The sequence below is a fragment of the Aythya ferina genome (genome assembly GCF_964211825.1).
Source record: "Aythya ferina genome assembly, chromosome: 8".
Taxonomy (NCBI): Eukaryota; Metazoa; Chordata; class Aves; order Anseriformes; family Anatidae; genus Aythya; species Aythya ferina.
Window position 1 is genome coordinate 22,017,246 of NC_140304.1, and position 24,092 is coordinate 22,041,337.

A 24,092-nucleotide genomic window follows, 5' to 3' on the forward strand; every position below is an offset into this window, starting at 1 on the left:
CCCTCCCTTCAGAGCAAGGATTCCAACCATTCTTCATGGGCTATGACCAAGCTAGAGGATTTCTGCTCTGTTTTATTATTCAGACACTGTCAGAACCTAAAATGAGGGACAATCACAAGCCAAGAAACTTCTGGGTACAAAAAGAGATTTGATTAAAATAATTAATAGAAATCTGAATTGCGTTGTAGGCAAGAAATAATGCAGCATGATTTTCTTCCCAGAGAAGCCCTCAAAAGGAAATTGAGAGGAGTCGTATCTTTTCAGGTATTGATAAAATACAGCTCTTCTTTGTGTTAATTTGAGTAATCCTAGGCAGGTTGCAAGGAAAGAAATAAGGTGCTTTATTCATTCATGTGACAAGTAAAATAAGAATGGAAGAAAATCAACTGAAAGGCAAACTACAGTAAAGTTATCTTTCACCACAACTGAAAATAAGAAGCCAAACCTAATATATGCACAGTAGAGAGTGAAATAAAATTAGGCATACAAATAAAAACACCGCTTCTGTAAAAATAAAAAAAATATGCATATACTTAATATCCAGCATGGGAAAAATTCCAGTGAAGTTACAATTAGATTTTGAGAGCAATTTCAGTAGCAACCTATTTCACTCCTGTAACTCTATAATGATTTCATCAGTAACAAATCCTCTAGGTAGTATCACAGTGGAAAAATTAAGGATGGTGCCATTAAATAGCATCTGTAATTGTTACAATCAACTGCATATTACAAAAAAGGGTACATTTGTGGATTGAACTTCCACCAATTTGCCAGATTAACTTTTTGCTGAAAGTACCTCTCAGAGCCTTCAAGAACCTATTACCTATAGACCAAAGCTCGTGTCAAGCTCATTTTCTGCTGCAAATGAAACCGGGCATTCTTTCATAGTAGGATTTATATTACAACCACAAATATCACTGACTCCCATAAACAGTTTAGTTACAATGGTGCAAAATATGGATTTTTAAAATATCGCTGAGCGCAGGGCTGAGTCTAACAGCTGTTGATATATGGATATTTCCTGAACTCGTTTGAGTCACCTCTGCTCTAAAACTCTTGCAGGAAGCTGTAAGCAGTGCTTCACAAATGGCAACAGAATTTGGGTATGAATCTGACAAAATACCAAATCTAGTGAACAGGAAGAGAGCCGTACAGATGCATGCGTGTTCCTCAAAGCATGAGAGCCTTGGGCTTCATTTCCAGAGATACCGGGAGTAGAACAAACAAGCAATCAAGAACACATTGCCCTTCCCACGTCCTGTAAGTCATTAAATAATAGTTCTACCTCTGTGTAGAACATGTTGGCTTTTTAAATTATTTTTTAAGATTGTCCCATCTCAAATACACAGAAAGTAGTAGAAATCCAGGACATCCTTATGTAGACAAATACCTCATTGCATCCAGAAATAACTAAGGGTTATGTACTGAGACACTCATATTGGAAAGAAACAAAAATGCTGAATTCCTAAATCCTCTAGTAATTTAAACATTTAAAGACATTTTAAGAACTATTAAACTATATCATCTACTCAGTCACATCTAATGTAGAAATGTCTATTAGTGATACGTGGTTGCTAAAATTATGTTTGTGTTTATAAAGATGTTGCCAGACAAACTAGATTTTTCAAAGAAAGATGACATTTAGTGAGGGAGGGGGAATTACTAGATGCACTTTCAGATTTGGTAATGATTGATAAAAAAGACTGTTTTTCAGGAATTCAGAATACAATTTCCTAGATAATTGCATAAGTAATCTGAAAGTGCAAGAACTATAAATATACATACAAATCAAGTGTTTATGAACATAAAATGAACAGCTAATTTCCTAACAGATCTTGCACACTCCATTATGAAACCTGTTCCTCATATGAACAAAAGCATTTAAACTGCAAGAATGCTAAAGAAAACTGGCTCAAGCTGGAAAAAATGGCCCCAAATCTTATTTTCAGCAATAACTCAAACTGCTCACATGGACTGAAACAAACAAAAAATGCTTTGCCTTTAAGTTCTAAACCCTTTTTAATTGACCTCATACAACACAAATCTTTGCGATCTTGTTAAATCTGCCTTATCTTTACAAATGTTCTCCAATAGAAAATAAATAGCATTTGTAGAAAGAGCGGAAAAGCAAGAGGGAAGTACCCAGCTGGGTATCATCCTGGGAAACTGTGAAGCGATTCATCTCATGCAAAAGGTGTCCAAGACGTTTTAGGAAAAATAAATCCCGGGTAATTTGGTATCTAGAAGCAGAGGTAATGATATGTCGTCTGCTCCCTCAGTACAGGTGAATCCCACGCAGAGTTCTGGGAAGCTGAGATAGCTGAGACGTGAGAAGCAGGTAGACCGCTGCTATGCATGAATTAGGAAAAATAAGGAAGAGATTTGCTTGATAACACGGTGATAAAGGTGGAACTGGAAGCGTCTGTTTACACTGGAAGAAATGAGAGAATGAGAAGTGGAAATATTTCATATGTTTAAGGAAGCAGGAAGGAAAGAGGTATAAACAGCTGTAGTATTTTCCATATCTCAGTCTGTGAGGGAAAACTGAAGTGGTGAACTGATAGTCCACTGCGGGATCTTCCAAGGGATGTGGGCAAAGGCCCAAAAATGGTAAATATGAAAGCAAGCAGGTTACAAACTGAGTTAATGTGGAATATGGGTCAATCACGTACTAGCAGGGAGATGAGCAGCCAATTATTTGTCTTCAGGTCTAGATTTTAGTTTTTGTGTATGCTGCTATTTAGCACGCTGAAACTAGTAGGAAAATATATGCATTATTCATGCTACTCATGGTAGACAGGCACTGTAGTTTCAGTGAACAGGACTGGAAGTAATACCAGAGGAAATAGAGGCCTTAAAGGAAGACACTAATCTCAGAAACCTCAGAGTGTCGCTATAATTTTATTTTTTTAAGGACTCTGTTATGATAATAGTAAGGTTTGCAGAAGATTTCTGCAGCATTCAGATAAACGACCTCACAGAAGGCCATTTCTTCCCCAGGATACGAGCTCTGGCTAACACCCACCAGAACAGGCACAAGCCATTAAATAGCGAGTGGAAGGAGCCCCACAATGTTGGTTCCTACATGATTGCCAACAGCCTGAACATAGCAAATGTTTTAGATTTCATGACAGGATTTACCTGGCGTTGTGCCCAGCAGAGGCAACTCGTCATTTTAAACAGGAAGCAATATCACTCTCATCCACTGCTTGAAAATGACTTCTCATCTACAATTATCTGTCAATTTTACCTTCTCATTTTCAGCTATCGCCAGTCTCCATATTTACAGAAGTCCATTTCTCCTTGATTCTTGCGCTCAGCTCCAAAATAATTTATTAGGAGTTACACATGCTTATCAAAGACAGACAGAATTCATGCAAAAACTAATGGCAGCCTAGGCAAGTTGCTATATATCATTATACAATGTCTGCCAACACTGCTGTCACAGTACCTGCACTGCCTTGTCCTTTGTCGATCAGAATAAAGCATTAGTACAGTGCAAAGATTATTTTTGTTGTTCTTCTTATAAAAGTGTTCGGGCAGTAATGCACAAGCAGTAAGTGATAATATATAGGGGCAGTGGATCCCCCAGTATTTTGCAAGGAGACTCAATCTGACTGAACTTCGCTTCCTGAACTTTCCCAGAAGCGACTCGATTCAGGAACGCTACCTGCTCTTACAAACATGAGGAAGCTGAAGCAGTGAAGAGAGGAAATACTTCGGTCCAGGCCAGCGGCAGAACAGAAATTGAGACTAGTTCTCATGTGTTCCAGCCTGCTCCTCTGCCTGTCCTCTTCTGAGTAGCAGGTCAAAGCTAAGTATCATTGTTTGCATTCTAGTAATAGTACCAGCTCCTCCAGCTGTCACGGATGCTGGTGATGACATAGCATATCCAACACCAAGGATCAGCTGGAGCAGAAATAAATAGGACAGCTCCAGGACTCACCTGAATGGGGGATCCCATCAGACTTTCCCTCTATCCCCAAGACATTCTCCTGTGGGACTGCCTGGAGCTCTGCCATAGAGAGGATCAATGAAGAAACACCTGATATGTGTCTGAGAAAATTACATTTCTCTGCCTTCTTACCAGAGAGCCTATTTAGCCTTAAAAACACCTGCATGGCTACAAATAAACTTTTGAGAGATTCATCCCATTTGAGAAAGAAGTTGTACTTGTAAAGACATTGGAAAAAAAAAATTAAAAATGTATGTGAGCCCTGAGCTGAGACACAATTTTGCCATGGGTTCTTCTGGTTTGAAATCTATTCCTGGTTGCTTTTCAAAAGCCTGTCACCTCAAGACTGGATCAATACAACGCATTCATCTTGGGGCTACACCTTGAATCCATTCAGGAAACAAACCTTGCACAGAATGCAGCAGTAGCTGGCTCGTTAAAAACAGAACCCATTCCCCAAATCTCCGAGCTGTGCCTTAGAAGCTGTCCTAAATGGTAGTATATTTTCTGAGAAGAGGTAATCTGATGACTTAAGGAAAGACACTTTGGGCAGTGAAGGGCAAGCCAAATTGGAGAGGACATAGGCTGAAGGAAGAAATCAGCACTTCTGGACAATGTGCACTGGATCCAAAAGGGAAGAGCGAGCAGGAAATAGGACAGATATTACATGCTAGAAACGGGATGACATGAGAAGCTATATTTTAAGCTAGAAAGTGTTAACAAAGCAATAAAATTAATTACACAATAACACCAGAGAACAAAATCGTCAGTCATTGATCAATCCTATAATATACTGTATGTCATCAAATAGTGGGTTACTGTTTTTAACTAAAGGCCAAACTTTGTCCTTCACCTTTACGGGTAATTTCTGTTATAGGATATTTGCCAGTGCTGATTTGAGCTTTTCAGTGTACCAACCTTGGTGCTACTTTGGGGTGACTTCTGTGCCTGCAGTTAGGCATTTCATGAGTCTAAATAGATTTGGAAAAAGAGCTTAGAAAAATACCTTTTTTTTTTTTTTTCTTCTTTAATGAGATGTGCTACAGAAACAGTATTTTTTCTTTACGAACATGACTACTAGGAACAAGAACTCAAAAGGCGGGAGGGAGAGTGGGAGGGTGGTAGCATTACTGAACTAGAACCACGGAAATCAACCCAAACCAACTTGTACTTTGGCTGGTATAATGTTAATAAAAAGCCCTTGTGAATTCTTTGCAGTCCCTAAATGCAGCAAGCAGGTTCTACCCCCTGGAGAAATATTGATCCAAGACCTGTGACATTTTCATCACTTTCAAATCTGAAACTCTGGGTCCTAGCTATGAGAGACTCTTAAAGACAAGTTCAAGAAGCTGTACTTCGAAAAAATGATGCTATTACTTGTGGAAAAGAGGACTGAACTGGTAGGAACAAGGTGAAGGCAGTAATGTGCACCCCTGGGGTGGGTGAAAAAAATGGAGGATGAATTGTTGTTATTAAGTGGACAATCACAAAATCACTTCAGTAATTTCTTTGCACTGTTTTTGGGAACTTCATTTAAAACTGTATTTATTCATCTAATGGACAACTCAACTGTTTTCCTGCATGACAGGAAGAAACAGATTACTGTAATCTCTGACTAGCTGAATATGACAAATATATCAAATGGGGAGGGGGAAGATATAGATGGAAGAAAGAAATACTGCAAATAAACACAGAACTTCATTTTCTTCCCATCCCTCCCCAAACTGAATTGCTTTTTCTTTTAGGGTGCAGCCCCATGGACACGATTTACCATGAACTTTTCAATGTTAGTAGTGATATCACTTATTGGTAGAGAGATAGTGCAAAAATGATTTACGACGAATAGACAGACAAAAATTACAGCTAGTGCTATGCTTACAGAAAACTTAGCTCCTCGTTACATACAGCGTAACTGTGTCAGGTAGAGCTCTAGAATGCACACGCTGCCAGCACAGTTATGCCAGTAAGGAACATGAGGTTTAAGATAGTCATACAGGATCTCTTACAGACCAAATACCACATTTTTGGTAGTATGAATCAACGTATTTAGTCAGACAAAAGAGGCTATCCCGAGAAAAGCAATTTTTTTAATTTTTTTTGCTGATACGATCTGCATCTGCTCTAAGAGGGTCTCTCAGCTCATTTCTTTCTATGCAACAGCTACACCAGTCCACCTGTTCCAGCCCAGTCTGAGAGCAGACAGCACAGATTAGCAGACGAAATGCATTTAAGGTTCACAATTTAATCTAACAAAAAGCCTAAGAGAAAAGGCTTGCGGTACAAACTTTCCACCAACTCAGAGAACAATAAAAAGACAGAACTATGTATTCAATCCACAGAGCTGTGCAGCAGAACCTGAAGCTGCCAAACACAGGCTATGACAGATGGCCAAGGGAGCAAACTTGGAAAGCAAAGGCTTTCAAGGAAGATGGCAGTAGCTTTAAAACTAGCCAGCAATTGGCATGATTGTCACTGTTAGAAGTCTGTCTCCTGAGCAAGTTCTAGCTGCTGTGTTTACATGCACACCCATGCATGTATGTGTGACTGCGAGCGTGAGGCTGGCGCTCCACTTCCCTGCAGGGAAGTATTAACAGCCTCAGGTCCGCCCAGTGCTGCACAGCTCTGCCAGAATAGCTATGCTGGGCAAGTGCTCAAAGAGCTAAAATTCCTGATTGCCAGAGCCAGCAGAAGCCCCTTGTGTAGAAACAATTATACGAGCAAAACTCCATTTTCACTGGCTGCTCTTACCCCATGGTGTATTTTGTACACCAGTACAGAGCGTACCTTAGCCATTATCTCTGCATCCAGAACTAGGGACACTTTACTGCAAAGCACACCTTGAATCTCTCTGAGAAATACACCCCGAGTCTAACACAGGAGGCTGCCACTGGACTTGCTATGATGAAGGCATCTTAATTTTTAAACAGCAGTGTTGGGATGAAATTGTGTAAATGGCAGAACAGTGCTCTCTCGGCTGATGAAATGAAACACAAGACAGCTTGCTTGCTAATAATGCCAACCAGCCCGCCCTTCATTTAGCAAATATTATTGACAAAAGCTGAGATGATATCATGGTAATAGAATTCATGAGCATGTTCAGGTTATAGCGAGCTTCTCCTTCCTTCCATTGATAGTAAGCTTTGTCCTTGTCCATTTATTACTCTGGCCAGCCCACCTTTCACATCTTCCCCTGTGGTTTGGCCTCATTCAAGAAGCTGTTAAAAACCTCCCAGATCTCTTCCTTCCCAGAATGCTTCATTCATCTCATCTGGTCCTGCTGCTATTTGGCTAAAAACAAAATTTACTGATAGAAATCTCTCTGTCAAGCTGGCTGACTGCAAAACTTAACTCTCTCTGTCTCCCAAACGTCCTCAAGTCAGTTTTCACAGCGCCTCTCATTTGGACAGGCGTCCATCCTCCACGCTCCTCACATGGAAAGCTCAGCTGGAACTTTCTTGGAGGGAGACTAGTGTTATCTAACAGAAACCTTCCCCTCAGCAGTAGTAAAAAAAAATCCCAAAGAAAGTGGGAGAAATCTCTGGAAATAACATACAACCAGGATAGATGGCATACCTGTGACAGCAGGCACCTCTTCTGGTATAACCTGTAAGCTCTGTGCAAGAGAGCAACCCAGCCCAGGGCTCTGTGCGTTGTGCACATTTATTCCTACCAGACCAGACTCTTTAAGGACTGACTTTGGCATAGCTTGCCGGCTGATAGCAATCTCAAGTTCCTTTGCCGTTTTTTGAAAAAGCAGAGCTGCCATGCAGGCAGCACTGCTTGGCTCATCACATTCAGGCTCTGTGGAGCAGATTTAATTCCTTTGTACAGAATACTTGATGGATTTATCCTGGCACTTGACTTTTTCCTCATGAGACACCATCCGAGTTGTGGCAGCTTTAAAAACCTAAACTAATTCCATATATACAGAGAAAAAAGGCTGAGCTGGCAGGATTTATTCTACTGAGGACACACACGATCTGTGCTCCCTTCCCTCTTGTAGGTTCATAACTGCCTGAGTGGTGCCAGGTGGACCTTGCAGCTTATTCTGAAGGTTTGCTCTTCTCCTAGGCCAAAAGGTGCTGGAAAGAGGAAGAAGCAAGTGGAGACTCCGGCAATAATTTGTTTAGTGAGCTCCATATCCATAATGTAAAATGTGCTCCTAGTGGTTAAAGTCGTCGGCAGGAATTTTATTTTCAAGCATGTGCCTATAGCTCCCTGCGCTGGGAATGTGAGCTCCAGTACAGTTAGCAAACACAGAGAAAAAAATGTATGTATACACAAATCTCTCTCAGAAGTGTACCAAGCAGTACGTTGTCATTACAATGTTATGTAGCCAATCCTTCTGTAATATTTCCAGCAAAAATTGTTCCTGAAAATTTATAAGGCAGAAGCAGAAAAATATCCAGAAATATGTGGCGTGTTTAGTTTTACTTCTGTTATTATTATGATGGTGATGATTACAAGATTACTAAAGCTGAAATGATGTAAATGAGCAACTGACATAAAATTGTGTCTTAGGAAGGCTATCAATGATAGATGGCAGAGAAGCAAATGACCTTTTCTTAACAAAATACCCTATGAATTCTTAAGCTGCAGCAATGAATAAAGTCCCAAAGGAAAAGACAGGATGGAAATCATGAATGTGTCAGAAATTAAAGACTAAAGCAACTTTTTGTTACAGGGAGTTCTGCTTGATGTAGCTTTTAGTCTCTCTAGGACCCAATTTTTCCCTGCAAGAGAATAAAACCAACACCTCCGAAGGCCGCTGAACGCAGCAGTCCAAGCTCACTGCCTGGTACCTTCTGCTTTAGCAAGGAAGCCCAGTGCTATTCCCTCAGTTTCTTCTCATAGTAAGAGTGATTCTGCATCCACCACTAAGGCTAAACCTAAACCCTCCCAGGCGGATCACTAGCTTTGCTTATTTTAAGTATTTCATTCTACAATTTCAGTCCTTTTAAAATTATTGCTGACTTCCCATATCTGGAAAGAAACTAATATTAAAACATCCATCACATTCTTTGCTTTCTTTGTGCATTTTTAAATTTAGCTATTAAACTTTTATAAGAACATGGTCTCTCATGATTGCTACGGCTCCTTCCTATGATTACTCCTAACATGCTTGACAACCACGCTCTTGCTCTTGCAGAAATGGTGTGTGCCTTCTCTCATGATCTGAGAGCACAGCCCATAGCCTGCGTTTCTGCATGTTACGTTAGTTTTCCTCTATACTTGGTGTTGTTTTTCATTGTATGTTAGTTTTTGTTGTTGTTGTTGATGTTTTTAATGAAATGACCTTATTGATAATTATTATTAATACACAAACAAGCATTAGGTCTGCAGCTTCTTCTTTTTTTTAATTCATACCTGGAACATTTCGTCTAAATAGAAATTCATGGAAACCCCCGTTCATTTCAGTTGAGATCTACCACAGAACTCCTGGTAAAAAGAAAAAAACAAGATCTGTATGTTCTTATATGTATGTGGCTCTACCTGCCACAGCTGGCAAGCAGTTATTGCTTGTATAGTAGTCTGCCCAGATCCCAGGACAGAATGCTATGTGATATGCTCCAAATTTTTGTCTTCAATATCAACACAGTATTGATGGGTTTTTCAGTTACAAAAGAAGTTAAAAAATCGTAACAGCTACAATGCCTGTTCATTTTATCTACTGCTCATCGCTATACTATGAGATTCTCCAATGTTCATGAAACAAAGCCTTTTCTCTCCCTCTGAATTCATTTTAGATTAAGCCATTAGATCTCACAGCTGCAGTTTAATGTAGGATTTTAGGTCATCTCAGAACTTACCCTTTCCCAAGAACAGTTTTAATCTTTGTATAGTACTTGAATATACTTCTTATAATTATGTTTCAAGTGTTATTGCAGCTATATTTCAGATTTTACGTATGTAAGAAAATGCTATATTATTTTAATACTGACGGTAGAATAAAAATCTATTCAAAATTCACCTTTCAGGAAGCGCAGTCAAATATCCAAGAACACTATTAGACTTGCTCAGCATAAAGTTTCAAACTGCTAATGGGTTTTAAATTGATGTCATAATGCCGCAATTTAAATACATGGTGTTCATTAATTTTGCTAGAACTCTTTGTAGAGTAGGAGTAGTATGGAAGAGAGACGAAGGTTATATTTTCTATACTTGCTTCTTTTTATCTGCTTGCCCATTCTTGATACACAAAAAGTATCATCACATCAACTTGGAGTGGGGGCGTGAAGTTTACTCAAAGTACAATAGGCTTCAATTAGGTATCCACTCTGGAGTTGTATCAAAATTAAATTTTATATGAAAAAATACCAGGAATAAAATAAAAGTAATCAGCACCATAGACAGGGCATTTCTTAAAAGATGGATTTCATCATTTCAGGGCCTATCACCAAAATCCACAGGTTCAAGGGAGAGGAATTAAGAGACAGAAAAGATGGTAAAGGTCATCTCAGCCATACACCTCCTTTCCACTGTAAGGTCAAAATTCCTGTACTTAGGTGAGAAAGCGCTACTGCAAATCAGGCAAATCTGAAAGTGTCCTCCCAGATGTGGGCATTGAAAAGGGAGAAATCTCCCTGTGGAGGACTAAGGGATCCTCTTGTGTTGTGGGGAAGGGAAGGGATGGGATGCAAGTATTCTAGGTGAGGAATCATCTCTTTCCGAAATATCTCAAAAGTCAAATTAAAATGTGTCTAGACATAATGGGCCAGTATAGTACAACACTTCACATCTATTTATACTTCAAATATAGTATGTTTACTGTACATAAAGTCAGTTTTTCTAAAGCTGTTGCTATAGCTACAAATCAAGGAAACCATAGCAACAACACAGTATTATGCACAGCCCTAATTAGGGATTAAGTTATGTCTCTCTTCGCAGTTTATATTAAATACTCCCATATAATCTAGTTAGAGTAATCTTAAAATGTTTTCAGACTTTTTTAATAATAAGAATTCCATACAATTATACTGTCAAGTCAAATACACAACATACTCAAAATGTGCCTTTAAAGCATTTTTTCGATCATACCTAATAATATACATGTCACTGGTTTTTACTTAAGTACAAATGTTGTTATCACCATATTTTCTGACCTTCTTTAATACAAATCATTGATCACTTTAGCCCTAACCACCGAAGTAATTGATTTTCCGTCACCTCATAAGGTTTCCAGCTCTTATCCCATCCAGCCTTACCCAAAAGAAATTAACTCCTCCTAACTCCAACTTTTTTTCCCCCCCCATGGATTAAAGGTGGATGCTTTTTCTTCCCTTTTCCCTTTTTCCTTGGAGAGTAAGTATTGGAGGGAGGAATGGGAAACGAATATTAGATGACTGACTGGGCTGGTGCTAAAGTACATTCATTACCCTGTTTTGCTGACCTTGCATATGTGTTATTTTAGTACACAGAGAAGCTGGCAAACAACATGCAGCCAGGCACACTGCTGCAGGAGTGGAGCCTGAGAGGTAAAGGAGAACAGAGTGGTGAAGAAAGAAGAAGGATGCTGGATGTGGGTGAGGAACAGAAGGCAGCATTTTCAAACAGCAGGAGACACGTAGGGCCCAGTGGGGTGACAGGCTTCAAAAGACACCCTAGAAGACTATGAACATATTCAGTGGGTGTGCACAGATTCTCTCAACAAAAGAGAAAACCATAATTCATGTCTTTAAAAGCCTTCTCTCCTATCTTCCCTTCTACCACATACATTTCTAATAATTCATTAGGGTATAGTTTCCCCACCTTTTGGTCCTTGCTCACTGATGAGATGGCAGCAGTCCCTTTTTGTAAAAGCCTCGGCTACATTTGTTTGGGGCATTAGCTGCCCTCACAGCCTGGAGCTTCTGCTTATCTCACATACTATGGCAGCATAAAAACACTAGGCAAGGATATCTGAATCCTATGAAATGAGCAGAAATTTAATGTGTTTGGCACTTACACTTACCGAAATGATAGAACTGTGGCTTTAATCTCTGAACAACTGAGAAATGCTGGCCATTTTAATACAAATAGTACGCCAGTGCTTATTTCCACGCTTTTATAAAGCAATCTGTTATATAGATTGTAGTCACAGAGAACATCTGAGTGCAGGTTAGGAACATGAGCTGCGTAAAAGCTTTTCACATGGGCAGCACAATAAAACTTCTCTCGCACTGGGAATAATTAAGTCAGAAGATAGTGCATTCACAATTAGCAGGGCATGTTCAGTTTCTTCATTATCATTTTAATTAGCAAATATTAATGTAATCTACAAGTACAAGGGGGAAAACAACTAAAATTACTAAGTTTAAGGAGTCCTTCATGACCTAAGCTAAATTGAGACAAATGTCTTACTAATCAGTACTGGACACCAACTTTCAGGACATTCATTTCCATTTACTGTTAGAACTTCCAAGCGTGTTATCAAATTTAAGAATGAATTAAGGCTCCCACAGGCTACATCTAACCTCTGATGAAGGCAATGGTTAATAAAAATGGATTAGATGCTCTTCTCTTCAGTTATCAGTTCAGACTGATAGTGATCAAGTGACTGTGGCAGCTCTGCCTCATTCAGATTCCACGCCTGTGGCTGTAGCAATCACGTAACCCAGTGACACACAGTACACACTGCCCTCTCATTTTTAGTGGGTTCCTGGTGCTTTTATATTTAAGATATGCTGGACGAAGCCTTAGCCTCTTTGAACTCAACAGCAGAGCTCTCATTCATTTCACCGGGACTCAGATTCACCCTGACTCAAACAGATTTCCTTTCTGGTGCTTGTCCTTTTTCTGCCCTGCAGATGAAGTACTTTGGCCTCCAGTATAATCAATGATGCATCTTACATGAACAACAATTAAAAGATAAAGAGGTTTAAAAGAAGCTATCTCCTAAAGACTACAGTCCTTTCTCATAAGGATTTTCATTTTTAACTCTCTAGCAGTAAAATAATAAATAACTTGTCCAATGCTCTTGTAGGACTGAGTATCATGAGGTGGTAAACTATCCAATTCATGAATATAATCATTACAATTTTATAAATAAAAATTAGTAGTAAATGGAACCCAAAGTATTTCTCACGATTGACAGTGCTATAACTAATCAGAAAGAGCTTTTAGAAAGTTGTTGGTTTTTTTTTTTATGTTAGCAAATTTATTTTCCAAGTTTGCATCTCTTAATAATAGTACACACAAAGACAGAAAGGGGAAGATTTTGCAGAAAAAGCACCAATGCCATGGAAAATCAACATTGTCATTAGACATTTTGCCAACCGAGATAGTATAAAGCAAAAGTCCTTGTAAAATATTCTTTTATCAAACCCCAAAAAAAGTATTTTGCAAGGGAGCTAGAGGCCAATGCATTTTTAAAATATAGACAAAATACCCAGTTTCAGAAAAACCCTTTAAATCTCCAGCTCTATATCTTTGCTAAACTTACAAACATTCATAACAAAAATCATTCTCTTTTTCTTCTATGCACATAGAAATACAGATAAACTACTTCTAACTTTGGTATCCTAGGCAAAATTAAGTCCTAAGACTTCTATTACAAACATACACAATACAACTTCATGTGTATAGTCTGAAGGTTGGAATTCATTTGGAAAATTCTCTTGCTTGTGTAAAATTCAGTTGTCACTGTAACCAAGAATTATTTTGAGGGCAACTCGCTTTTCTATCCACTGCAACCAGTACAAAAATGAAAATAATTAAGTGGTTGTTTAAGTGGTAGCACACTTTTAAAAGACACTTTGCTCAGACACACTCCTTTCTTAAGGTTTTACACTGGGCAGTAGAAAACAAGTTATGTGGGATCAGAGAGAGTTTTACTGGTCTATTTTGCAGCACTTTTGATACGAGGCCTTACCTCTTGTGTCTTCACGTTTACATATCCATAGTGAGTTCTCAGAGGCTGCCTTTGGCCGTTAGAAAATGGTATCCACTTGACACTGGTTTGTCCAAAGCAGTTTAGAATCAAAGGGAAAGTTACTTCATTGGTGAGACGAACGATGATCAGACAGAGGAATGCTGCAATGAAACTCACAGCAACAACAGACTTTCTCTGTAATACAAAGAAAGAAAAATAAGTATTAAAAAGAAAAAAGTATTAAAATGAATAGTTAATTTTAATTTAAAAATGTATCTCCTATTGTAGGATGAGGGAAAAATGGTTTAGAAAACTATTGTAAGATTATTTTGTATGGTAGTCACCTTGCTGCAAGAACAAAAGAAGACCGGTGTACTGGTTCATTTTGCTTCAATAAATGTGTATTTTAGGGACTGAGACTTTCTTTTAGAACAGGTAGGAAATAAATTGACTTTGCTCAAAAACTATCGTTTTATTTCTTACAATGTTTCAAAACACATCTACCAGTTTTAAATTTTATTTGTATTTGTAATTAAGATTTTTTTTCTGTAAACATTCACAGCAAAGCCTCTATGCACAATCATCAGTGCTGGGGGCACAAATAAATATACAAAGTGCAAATGCCATTTGCAGCCACACAAAATAAAGTCTACTGTGAAGACAAAGGTCACTGCTGATTTTCTTTATTGTGTGCTATTTTTAAATCATCTCTGTGCAACAGAACTTACACTCTAATCTTAAATATTTTAGAATGGTCGGTGAAGTCGGCACAACCTGCTGCCTTATTCCAGGTTCACAAATTTACAAAGGCATTAGTATCTTGGACAAGATGACCTCCGCTGTTAATAATGTACCAGATCTGCAGCCTGTATCTAATTAACCTTTGCTTTCCACCTCTGACCTATCCATTTGGCTGGACTGGTTAATACAACCACAAAAAGATACCAACCTTTTCCCTGGGTAACTCCTCAGTCTACAGGAGAAAAACTAAAAGAAGTAAGCTAAAAGAGAGGGGAACATCTATCTTTAAAATATTGCAGTCAACTACTTCTGGACAAACTACTTACGAACAAAAAGGGTTAGCTGGCATATGTAATGCTTTGTGGTATGATACTCAATTGTAAAGGTGATTTTTTTTACAATCTCCCTGACAGAATGCAGCAATGATCATTTCCAGGTGTTTCCTACAGTACTTCAACAACTTTCTAGCTTTACCGAATTTGCTACAGTTCAGTCATCCTAGTGAGTTTAATTCTATCGCTCTAAACAATAACAAAGAGACTTATTTATTTATTTTAAACCTAAAAGTCTACCTAAGTGTAACCCTCAGTGCTGGATGGCAGAATCTGATCCCCATAATTCCTGTCTACAAACACCACCAACCCATGGGAGCCAGCACTTTACGTGTTTGACTGTTTTTGCACATGAAGGCCATGAGATCACAGGTGCTGCAATAGTGGCGGAGGGATGAAAGCTGAGCTCTGACACCCACCATATAAAAGAAATGAATTTCTTCTTTGGAGGTTCATTTTAAGATACTCAAATTCAAAACATCAAGCAGAAAAAACAATGATATTTACGCAGCAAGCATCCAGTGAAACACGTAAAGTTGTACTGAACGTGACACAGGAGGCTCATGTGCTCCTGCACAGAGCCTGCAGGCACCGCTGCCGTGCTTCGGGTCAGCGTCTGGCCACCGAAAACTGTGAGGATCACAAAGAGCTCACAGAAAATTTGCAGGGATATTACCGTATCCGCACTTAAAGAGCTGAGAAAATAGTGCCTTGCGGCAGGGTTTGGATGGCACAATTGCATGGCTCTATCTGTTTCAAGGTATTTGGAGGTTGCAATTAATAAGAAAGAAGAAACAAAAGACCGAGATGGGAGAGCTGGGTGAATGAGGTCACTGAGGAGAAAGGGGAGAGGATGATGAAGAGAAGTGTTCTGGCAACATGATTCAGCGAGGAATCTCAGTCAACTAATGGCTGTGTAATGCTAAATTAAACCCAGCAAATCTTCAGAGGACAGTGTAACAGCCACAACCCCATCACAGCTCTCAGCATCTATGGAAGCCACTGCACTTTTCATCAGCTGCATTATAACAGATTTACATTAAATTGCAATAAACTGGCTGGGGAGCACTTCTGTGTCACTTCTCTTTGTGCCAGATGGAAACAGAAATGTTTAGCTATATATCAGGGCCTTGTAAGTGTTAAGAGCAGCCAAGATGTGCAGCACAAGTGATAATCGTAAAGCAGTGAAAAAGAGCATAGATTAGTCATATTATTTATTGCAAATCTCAATTAAAAGATTGCAAATATTTAAAAGGGAATCTAGCTACTCATTCCACTACATGGGCACACTTCAATCAAAATGTCCATAACAGGAAAAAGTGACCCTGCCCTATGTGAGGCCACTATCTGATTTCCACATACATGTACTTTATGATGTACTTTACGGCTTGTCAAATGCCTTTTTTTTTTTTTTTATCTTGCTTTGTTTTGTACAGAGATGTTCCGAACTTGAAAAGGTTGTGATCAGCTCTGCATGCGTCACGTAGGAAGCTTTTCAAAGAACCTCCACCCCAGAAGAAGTCAGATTGTGTAGCCACAACACATTCATTAGGATGCCAGGCGCTTTTTATATTCCTTCTCTTTAAATGCACTACAACAGGAGAAAAGAAAAGTATGGCTTTCTTCTGTTTTGGTATTTAAGAAAATATGGTTTGAAAAAGAAAACAACAAAGATTTTTCTGTATGTTGCTGAGCTAGAAAGAACCTGCAGTAACCACAACAGCACAGTGAGAGAAAGGAATTTTTACAACAGAAAGGAACTGAGGCATCTGTTACAATTGTTGGGGGAAAAAAAAATCTTGGCATATGCAAGCCAAATACCTGCCTAACAACTTGTACAAAGGACGAGTGCATTCAGGATTCAGTTCGACTGCAGATTTTACTGAAGCCATGAGATCTAACAGTATTCATTCTCTGAAGGAAGCACTACTGCAAACTGGAATTTCACTGGCTTTATAAATTTCACTGGAAAAAACATTTTAAAACTACGAAGCACCTATTTATAATTTTAGCCTTTTTCAAGATCAAGTGAGGCAGTCTGCTCTCTGCTCTGTGGCCAAGAGTACTCTAAAGGACACTTAAAAGAATTGCTTCTCCTGAAGTTCCTCCCTCCTTTACCTACTCAAGAAAAAAAAAAAAAGAAAGAAAAAAACAGGTGCTATTTGTCAACAAGCACTTCCTGTAAAATCTCCCTTCCAGCAGACAAATAGATTTTGCCATATTTCCTCTGGAAAAAATAAATTAATTAATAATAATAATAATAATAAATTTTAGCATTAGAGCTTCCAGGAATTCTACTAGACATTAGGACATGACAAGAAGCACGGAGCTATGTACATGGATGAATACCAGACTCTAACCCATCTCAAACTGCTCTGCAGCAACATTTTAAACACTTACAAAATCATTCCATTTGGGAGACCTAACAAATGTTAACTAGACACTCTGCAAATAAAAAAACTTTTTCCTTCTTAAAATTAACTTCTCATGGATGCAAACTGTCTCCCACAAGAAGAAATTTTCTCTAGCATGGAAACATCCTCTGTAAAAATCTCAGCCAATCTTTATGTTTTTCTAACGAGTTTAATGTAGATGTTTTGCTGTTTCTAACATGGTCATTTGATGTTGTTAAAAAAAAAAAGAAGTGTGTACCTTTCAGACTAGAACACAGGTACTGCCATATGTGATACCCCCCCCAAGCAAAAATCCCACACTTGAACTACACTGTTTCTTCTCTACTCTTTTTATTCAATATCCACAATAACATAATCCCAGACTGACTCTGTCTAGTGTGTATATGGAAATCAGAAAGCAGTAGGCATGATTCACACTTCTAAGGCTTAAATTTATATTTATATTGCTGGGAGAAGGAATGAGATAAAACCAGGACTGTCATAATAGTATGCTGGTTGGGATTTCAAGAAAAACTTGGTGGCAATAAAACATTAACAACATTTTTGTGGGCATATATATATATATATATATATATATCTGTATTTTGGTACCGTGGTTCCTATCACTATTTCTAACCTTCATAACATCTGGTTTTGGCTATTTACCAGTGCCAGGGTGATTCATTAGCTTCAGTTTGGCACGAACTTGCCAGTCTGAGTGAGTTTAAGTCATTTCTCTTTCATAATCTGTTAAGAAGTGTGGAGAAGATGAGACCCTTTTTTGCACTTCAGTAATACCTGATAGAATAATGACACACAAACATTTTTTGTGTTGTATACAAATGTCTAGCAAGGAGGAAGAAAGGCAATATTTTCAGCATAAGCAGAGAATTTCGTAAGTTGTAAATTTTACTGAGGTATGTAGTAATACCTTTATTATGATTTCTAGTCCAACAGCAATACTCTGCCACTTCTGATGTATGATATGGCAAACACTGTCAAAATACTTTATAAGCAATAATAAATCCCCATACTAGTGAGATTAACAGTAAAGACCCATTTCACAGATGCATAAACTGATGCTGAAAGCAACTTCCTCAATATCACCAAAAAAAAAATTAACAGAATCTACTCCTAAAGTTTTATTCTAGAACAATTCTGTCTCTCAGAATTATTATTTCCATTAATTCTGCCTGAAATTTTTAAGTGCCAAAGTTGAACATAATATTATGGAAGACTCTAGTAAAGAATCATTGGAACTAGTAAAGTTCTATGCCACAAACAGAAATTGAGAATAGCTTTTTTTTTTTTTTTTTTTTTTTTTTTTTTCAGAAATCAATGTTTTCAGCATTCATTTTCTCCATTATTTTCATGGATACATGATAACACTGTGCTTGGAAGGACAAATGAAAGGTAAAGAGTTACATGAGTGTTAAGTATCTTAGATGACACAATATGCAGTAAAATTTACAGGTATAGTGAATAACTCAATCACTTTTTTAATATCTCTGCACATTAAACTACTATTATTATGGGACTGATGCAGGGTTTTAGGCTTTTTATTCAAGTACGATACCAATTGAAAACAATAATGGTTACACTTACTGAATTTGTTTCATTTTGTAGACCACTACATGGAAAAACTAGTTTATTTAATTTTCTCTTTTATTGTCTTCAGCATCCTCTTCAAATACTGCTTTCTGTTACAACAGAGCATAAAATGAAATTCTTTCAGCATGCTACTTCAGCATACCTTCTGATTTCACCAGTGCAGGCAATAAATACGCCTTCCAGCTATTCCTTCTGGCCTGAATCTCCCTTTAACAGGGCTGCTTGGGGGAGACTCAGGCAGGGGGCCTGAAACTTTTCAGAGAGGGAGCAAGACTGGATAGCAAACATCCTTTTAGAAACAGACATGTATCAAACAACATTTGCATAAAATCGGTAGCTGAAGATTTACTTTTTTCTCCTCCAGAAGTGAAAGTTAATGCGAATATGTTCAAAGGCTCCACGGGAGAGGGCTGTCAATGTTTTCTCTCTCAGGAGAAGAGAACAAAGCAGGTAGGGGGCTATATCAGAAGTAAGATCTGGTTTGAGTTCAAAACCCAGTAAAATTAAGATTAAAGCAAAATTTTAATATTTTCTGGAAAAGGGCACCTTTGCTGAAACCGGAATGTAAGCAGCCAGGAAGCAGAGGCGTAAGAGCAGAAATGAAGATCAGTGCTACAGAAACAACAAATGCTGTGTACATAAAAGTAGGTAGAAAAGGTATGATGAAAGAAACATACAGCTTGTATGCATGGCCTGGGAAGTGTTTCTTCTAAGCATGTTCCCTGACTCAGGACTGCGTTCATGGCTTAAGATGTTCGAGCAGGCATGAACAGGAGACCCCTTACTTTCCTCATGCCTCCCCTATAGGGGGGCTCTGGCCTTTTATATACATGTAGCTAATGCTGCTGAAAAGCTTTCAAGACCACAGCTCACCATCCATCTTTTCCTGTTGTCAGTTATTGAGAACTTGTTACATAATTCAGTTTTCACCGTGATATTTTCAATTCAGTCACAGATGAATGAATGGTGATGTAGCTAGATTTATAACAGCTCAACAGTGTTTTCCACAGCAAAATAAAACATATTCAAACATCTCATTCATTAAAAGCCAAAAATCTGCACATAGTGCTCAGGCTTACTGAGGTAAGACAAATGAGAGCTTCCATGTCACTGTAAAAACACATCTGACTTGAGCTACTAAATAAAGAAAAACAGGAATCAGCAGACAAATTATTGCCCAAACAATTGATGTAGCAGCAGCAGCCTATATTAAAAGCTTTCTGTGCTCACATACAGGAGGACTGTTGGTATTGCAAAGCACTGCCAGATTCCAGATGTTGATCTCTATCACTCTTCCCCTGTCCCCTTAACTGACAGCTGGACAAGGAGGAGTTCTCTTTGTCTGAAGACCTCCTTACCCCTCCAAGTGATTTCAGGCTTTCCAGGACTTCTTATCCTTTGACCATTGTTCCTCCCACTCTTTTCTTGCTTACCTGAAAGTGGATTTGTGCTTCCCTCAGTAGCCCAATTCTGGCCTAGGATACCCAATGCCAACAGCTCCTGCTCCCAACAAGGCACAAACGCATCCTTAGCACAGCTCAAATGTTCACAAGCAGCAAGTCACTGCACCACCAAGGCAACTTGAACTTCAGAGCAAAGGATGCCTTCTGCCAGCCTGCAACTTCATTTTATGTTAAAACTGAAAGCCGTCCGGTAGCTTAAAAGATCTAGCCCATTAAAACATCCATGGCACACTTTAAATAGCACACTTTAAATAAGGTTGTTGATTTTTCATTCTTTAAGATCTGTTAGGAATATTTAATCTAATACTGCTGTTACTGATTCATCAATGTCCTTCACAAATAGGGTGAACTTTATCAGCAGCTGTAGGTGCATAACATACAAATACTAATGCAGCCTCTGCATGATAGAGCAGTATTACAGAGAGAAAAGAAAAAGAAGCATCTGCAGCACAGTCTCAAATGGTGGTTGGTGGTTTTTTTCTGTGTGTGTGTGTAAAATAAATAAATAAACTGGATTGTTGCCCAGCTCTTCTTATCAATAGCTTGGCAAGCTCTCAGACACACGCAGGCTGATGTGTGTTTCCCTATAATAGAACTGCTGGTATAAGAATTTGTGATCTTTCAACCTGGCAGTTGGTTGCTACTACTTATTGAAGTACCACCTGATTGTAGCTATTTTTCACCTGCTGAGAAAAAGTTCAAAGAAAAACCACCCATGTCTGAGTATTAACTCTTCCCCTGCCAGGTATACCTCACCGAGGTGACCTCTCTCTCCTCTGTAGAAATAGATGAAGATTCATGATAGGCAACATCTTCAGAGTGAACCCATTATTGAGTGGTGTCACAAGCATCCTGCCAGACACCCTATAGCTGCCAACATTTTCATGAATAACACCTTGCAGAAAGTTGGTTCTTTCAACAAGAAATAGACACAAAAATACATAAACTAGAAGAAAGGCAACAACAGAAAGCCCTACAGATGCATCAGGAAAGATTCTTAGCAAAAAAAATAACAGCAGACCTCTGATATGTAGATCTCTCTATATAAAGATATACTTATTAAAAGCCTATTGCATTTCTTTATTATTTTACATGAAATATCAGAAATACTCAATTTCTTGTTTCAAAAAATTACAGGAAATAGAATGTGATAGCTTATAAAATCAAAGTGAGATAAATTCAATTTCTGTTCCTAGCAGTAAAATGCTTGGTGCCTTTGGTACACAGCAGGAGGAGCAGCCGTTAATCACGTACATATATGCTTAGCACACGCTACCATGATGGAACCTCTGGAAGTACTAAATTCTAGATAAGAAAAAAAAAATTGAACAAATAAAATTAAACATATGACAGAAGCCTGGAGGCAGAAGAAATTAGAGTAAATAAAATGTTGTACCAACTCCATATTCTCAGGCTGCACATCTGTGAGGAAAATGCTTTTTGCTGGAAACCTTCACTTGCCTGCAGCTCACTTCTACCTGCAGGGGAAAGTTTGTGCTACAGAGCAAAAATTGCATAACCAGAAATTCACACAAGTGAAATGTAATTGCCTACCACCATCTGGACAAGTCCAAACTTCCTCCATTTAATTATCCTATGTAAAGATCCCCGGCTGCCATGCTGGACTTGAAGCTAACAAAACTTGGCCTCATGCCTCAGTTTCCTTCTGCAGGCCAGCTAATGCTGCAAGACAAAAGAGATCTTGCCCAGCCTGTTGCTTGGCAGGACTCTTGCTCTGGCCCTTCACATCAGCTTCATCCTACACCGAGGTCGATACCTTTGGAAACTTGCTTTGAATGTTCTCTCTGCCACGGCACACCTGCTATTCAAAAGCATGGGAGGGAAAACAGGAGCAGGTAGTCATTTTTCAGTTTCGTCTTGTGTTAGGTACCCTCAGACGGCCAGTGTACCTTGCTGCAATGCAAATTAATACTATTATCACAGCAGTACAGCACAGAGCTTTCCATCTAGGATGCAGATCAACTGTGTTAAACACCATGCATGCACGGGCAGACCCAACAGGTTTGTGATCCAAGTGAAAAATTGAAGGGAGGCCCCCATTTTAAATTCATTTGTAGGAGGTGCTGCACGGAGCGATGCTGTGTCTGCACTAACCCAGAAGGGCAAATGGCCTATACGTTTTTGGCAGATATTTTCCTTTTAAGTACTGGCACGGTCTGACCTCGCTTAGCTCATTTCTCCCGATACAGTCACAGGAAAATGCTCCATTTTAGCATGAACTTAAAGAAAATTTCTTGCCCGTTGGGTACAATTGCATTCCTTCTCCATGTAGGAGTCTGTTCATTATTCATCCTTGGAAAGCATGAGCAAGAGGATATCAGACGAGAGACTCTCCAAACAGCAAGGCATATGCAGCGTTACAGTTAGAGACCAGAATGGCTGCTCCAGTACCACTCAGAAGTTGACAACACATTCCTCAGCTGACTAGGGAGCTGCTTACATCAGGGCACTGAAACTCAATAAAAGCACGGATCAAGGTAGTGGCCTCAACTTAATTATGAGTCTTATTGATCGTGTCTTCACTTTGTTTTAAAAAGAAAAAAGAAGGCAGCACTAAGCTCACAGCAAGACCTGGTGGGACACTGCAGAGCAGCCTCCTTGGCCGCTCTGAATCCCAGCGACAAATCCACAGTGGACGATCTTTGCCTTCTGTGCTGACCTCTCCCTTCCAGGACTTAGGAAAATAATTTGTGTGAATTGTTTTCATCAGAAAGAAGCAAAACACAATTTCACATTTACCATAAAATCCATGATCTGAGACATATTTTGTGAATACACCCAGTTTAATGGTATACTTGTGGTGGAATAGCACCCAAAAGCCACAATCAGGAGCCAATCTCCATTGTGCTAAAAGCTATAAATTCTTTGGATTCATTATTTCTGCAGAGCATCTCAATAGGAGCTAGAGGAAATCATAAAAATTGATAGTTTTCCGAAAGAAATTCCTCCAAGCAGTAAAGTTTAATCTCTCTCTGATCTGTTACCCTGATAGAATAGAACAGGGACAGTAACATATATATCCTGGCCAAACACACATTCCATCATCATATCTTACTCCTCTCATGCTGGGTGAGCTAACTGAATTGAACTTGACCTTCAAAGCCCTTGGAATGCAACAAAATCTCTCTGTTTTCTGACATTTATGGGTGGCTTTTCTGCATGGCTGCATTTATTGCCTGGAAAATAATGGTGAAAGCTGTGTGTACAGACCTATTATAAACATTGACAAATCACATGAAAGGAAGACAGATTTATTTGGTATAGATTACTCCAGAGATAATCTAATCAAATCTAAGATTTACATTTTTAAAGCAGATAAGATATTCACTGAGTTAGCATTTTGATACAATGGATATATATTACCCTTTTATTTTAATCTGCAAGTGTCATTGAATGGATCCAGGCTTTTGGTGCTTCTACTTTTGCTTTGAAAAGCCTTATGTATTTCATATGAAAATGCAACTTTGAACTAGCACATGCACAAGGAAAACCCTATGGAAAATTCCTACAGAAGAATATCAATCTCTGCCTAATAAAGCTTAGATAAGAAATACATTTGGACATGAAGCTATATTAAAAACCAGGAGTGCTAGATGTGAAAGGCAAACACATCCCAGTCATGGCTTTCTAAAAAGAAACCACATCTGGCCAGCATACCAGAGGTGATGCTGAACATTTTGCTGACACACACTGTCCATTTTGGTGGAAATGTGACAAAAACATGTG

The 24,092-nt window shown here is 38.7% G+C and overlaps 1 protein-coding gene across 6 annotated transcripts in view; it reads right to left on the reverse strand.

Annotated features, from left to right (window-relative positions):
* The window catches only part of ST6GALNAC3 (ST6 N-acetylgalactosaminide alpha-2,6-sialyltransferase 3), a 249,563-nt gene that overhangs the window by 108,318 nt on the left and 117,153 nt on the right, over window positions 1-24,092 (reverse strand). For all 6 annotated transcript variants that reach the window (XR_014695487.1, XM_084527726.1, XM_084527728.1 and 3 more), the window contains one exon: window positions 13,806-14,000. Coding sequence is in view for 2 of the 6 variants with exons in the window: in XM_084527724.1 (XP_084383850.1) it covers window positions 13,806-14,000 (195 nt within the window). In the remaining 4 variants the exon portion in view is untranslated. The remainder of the gene's footprint in view (window positions 1-13,805; window positions 14,001-24,092) is intronic.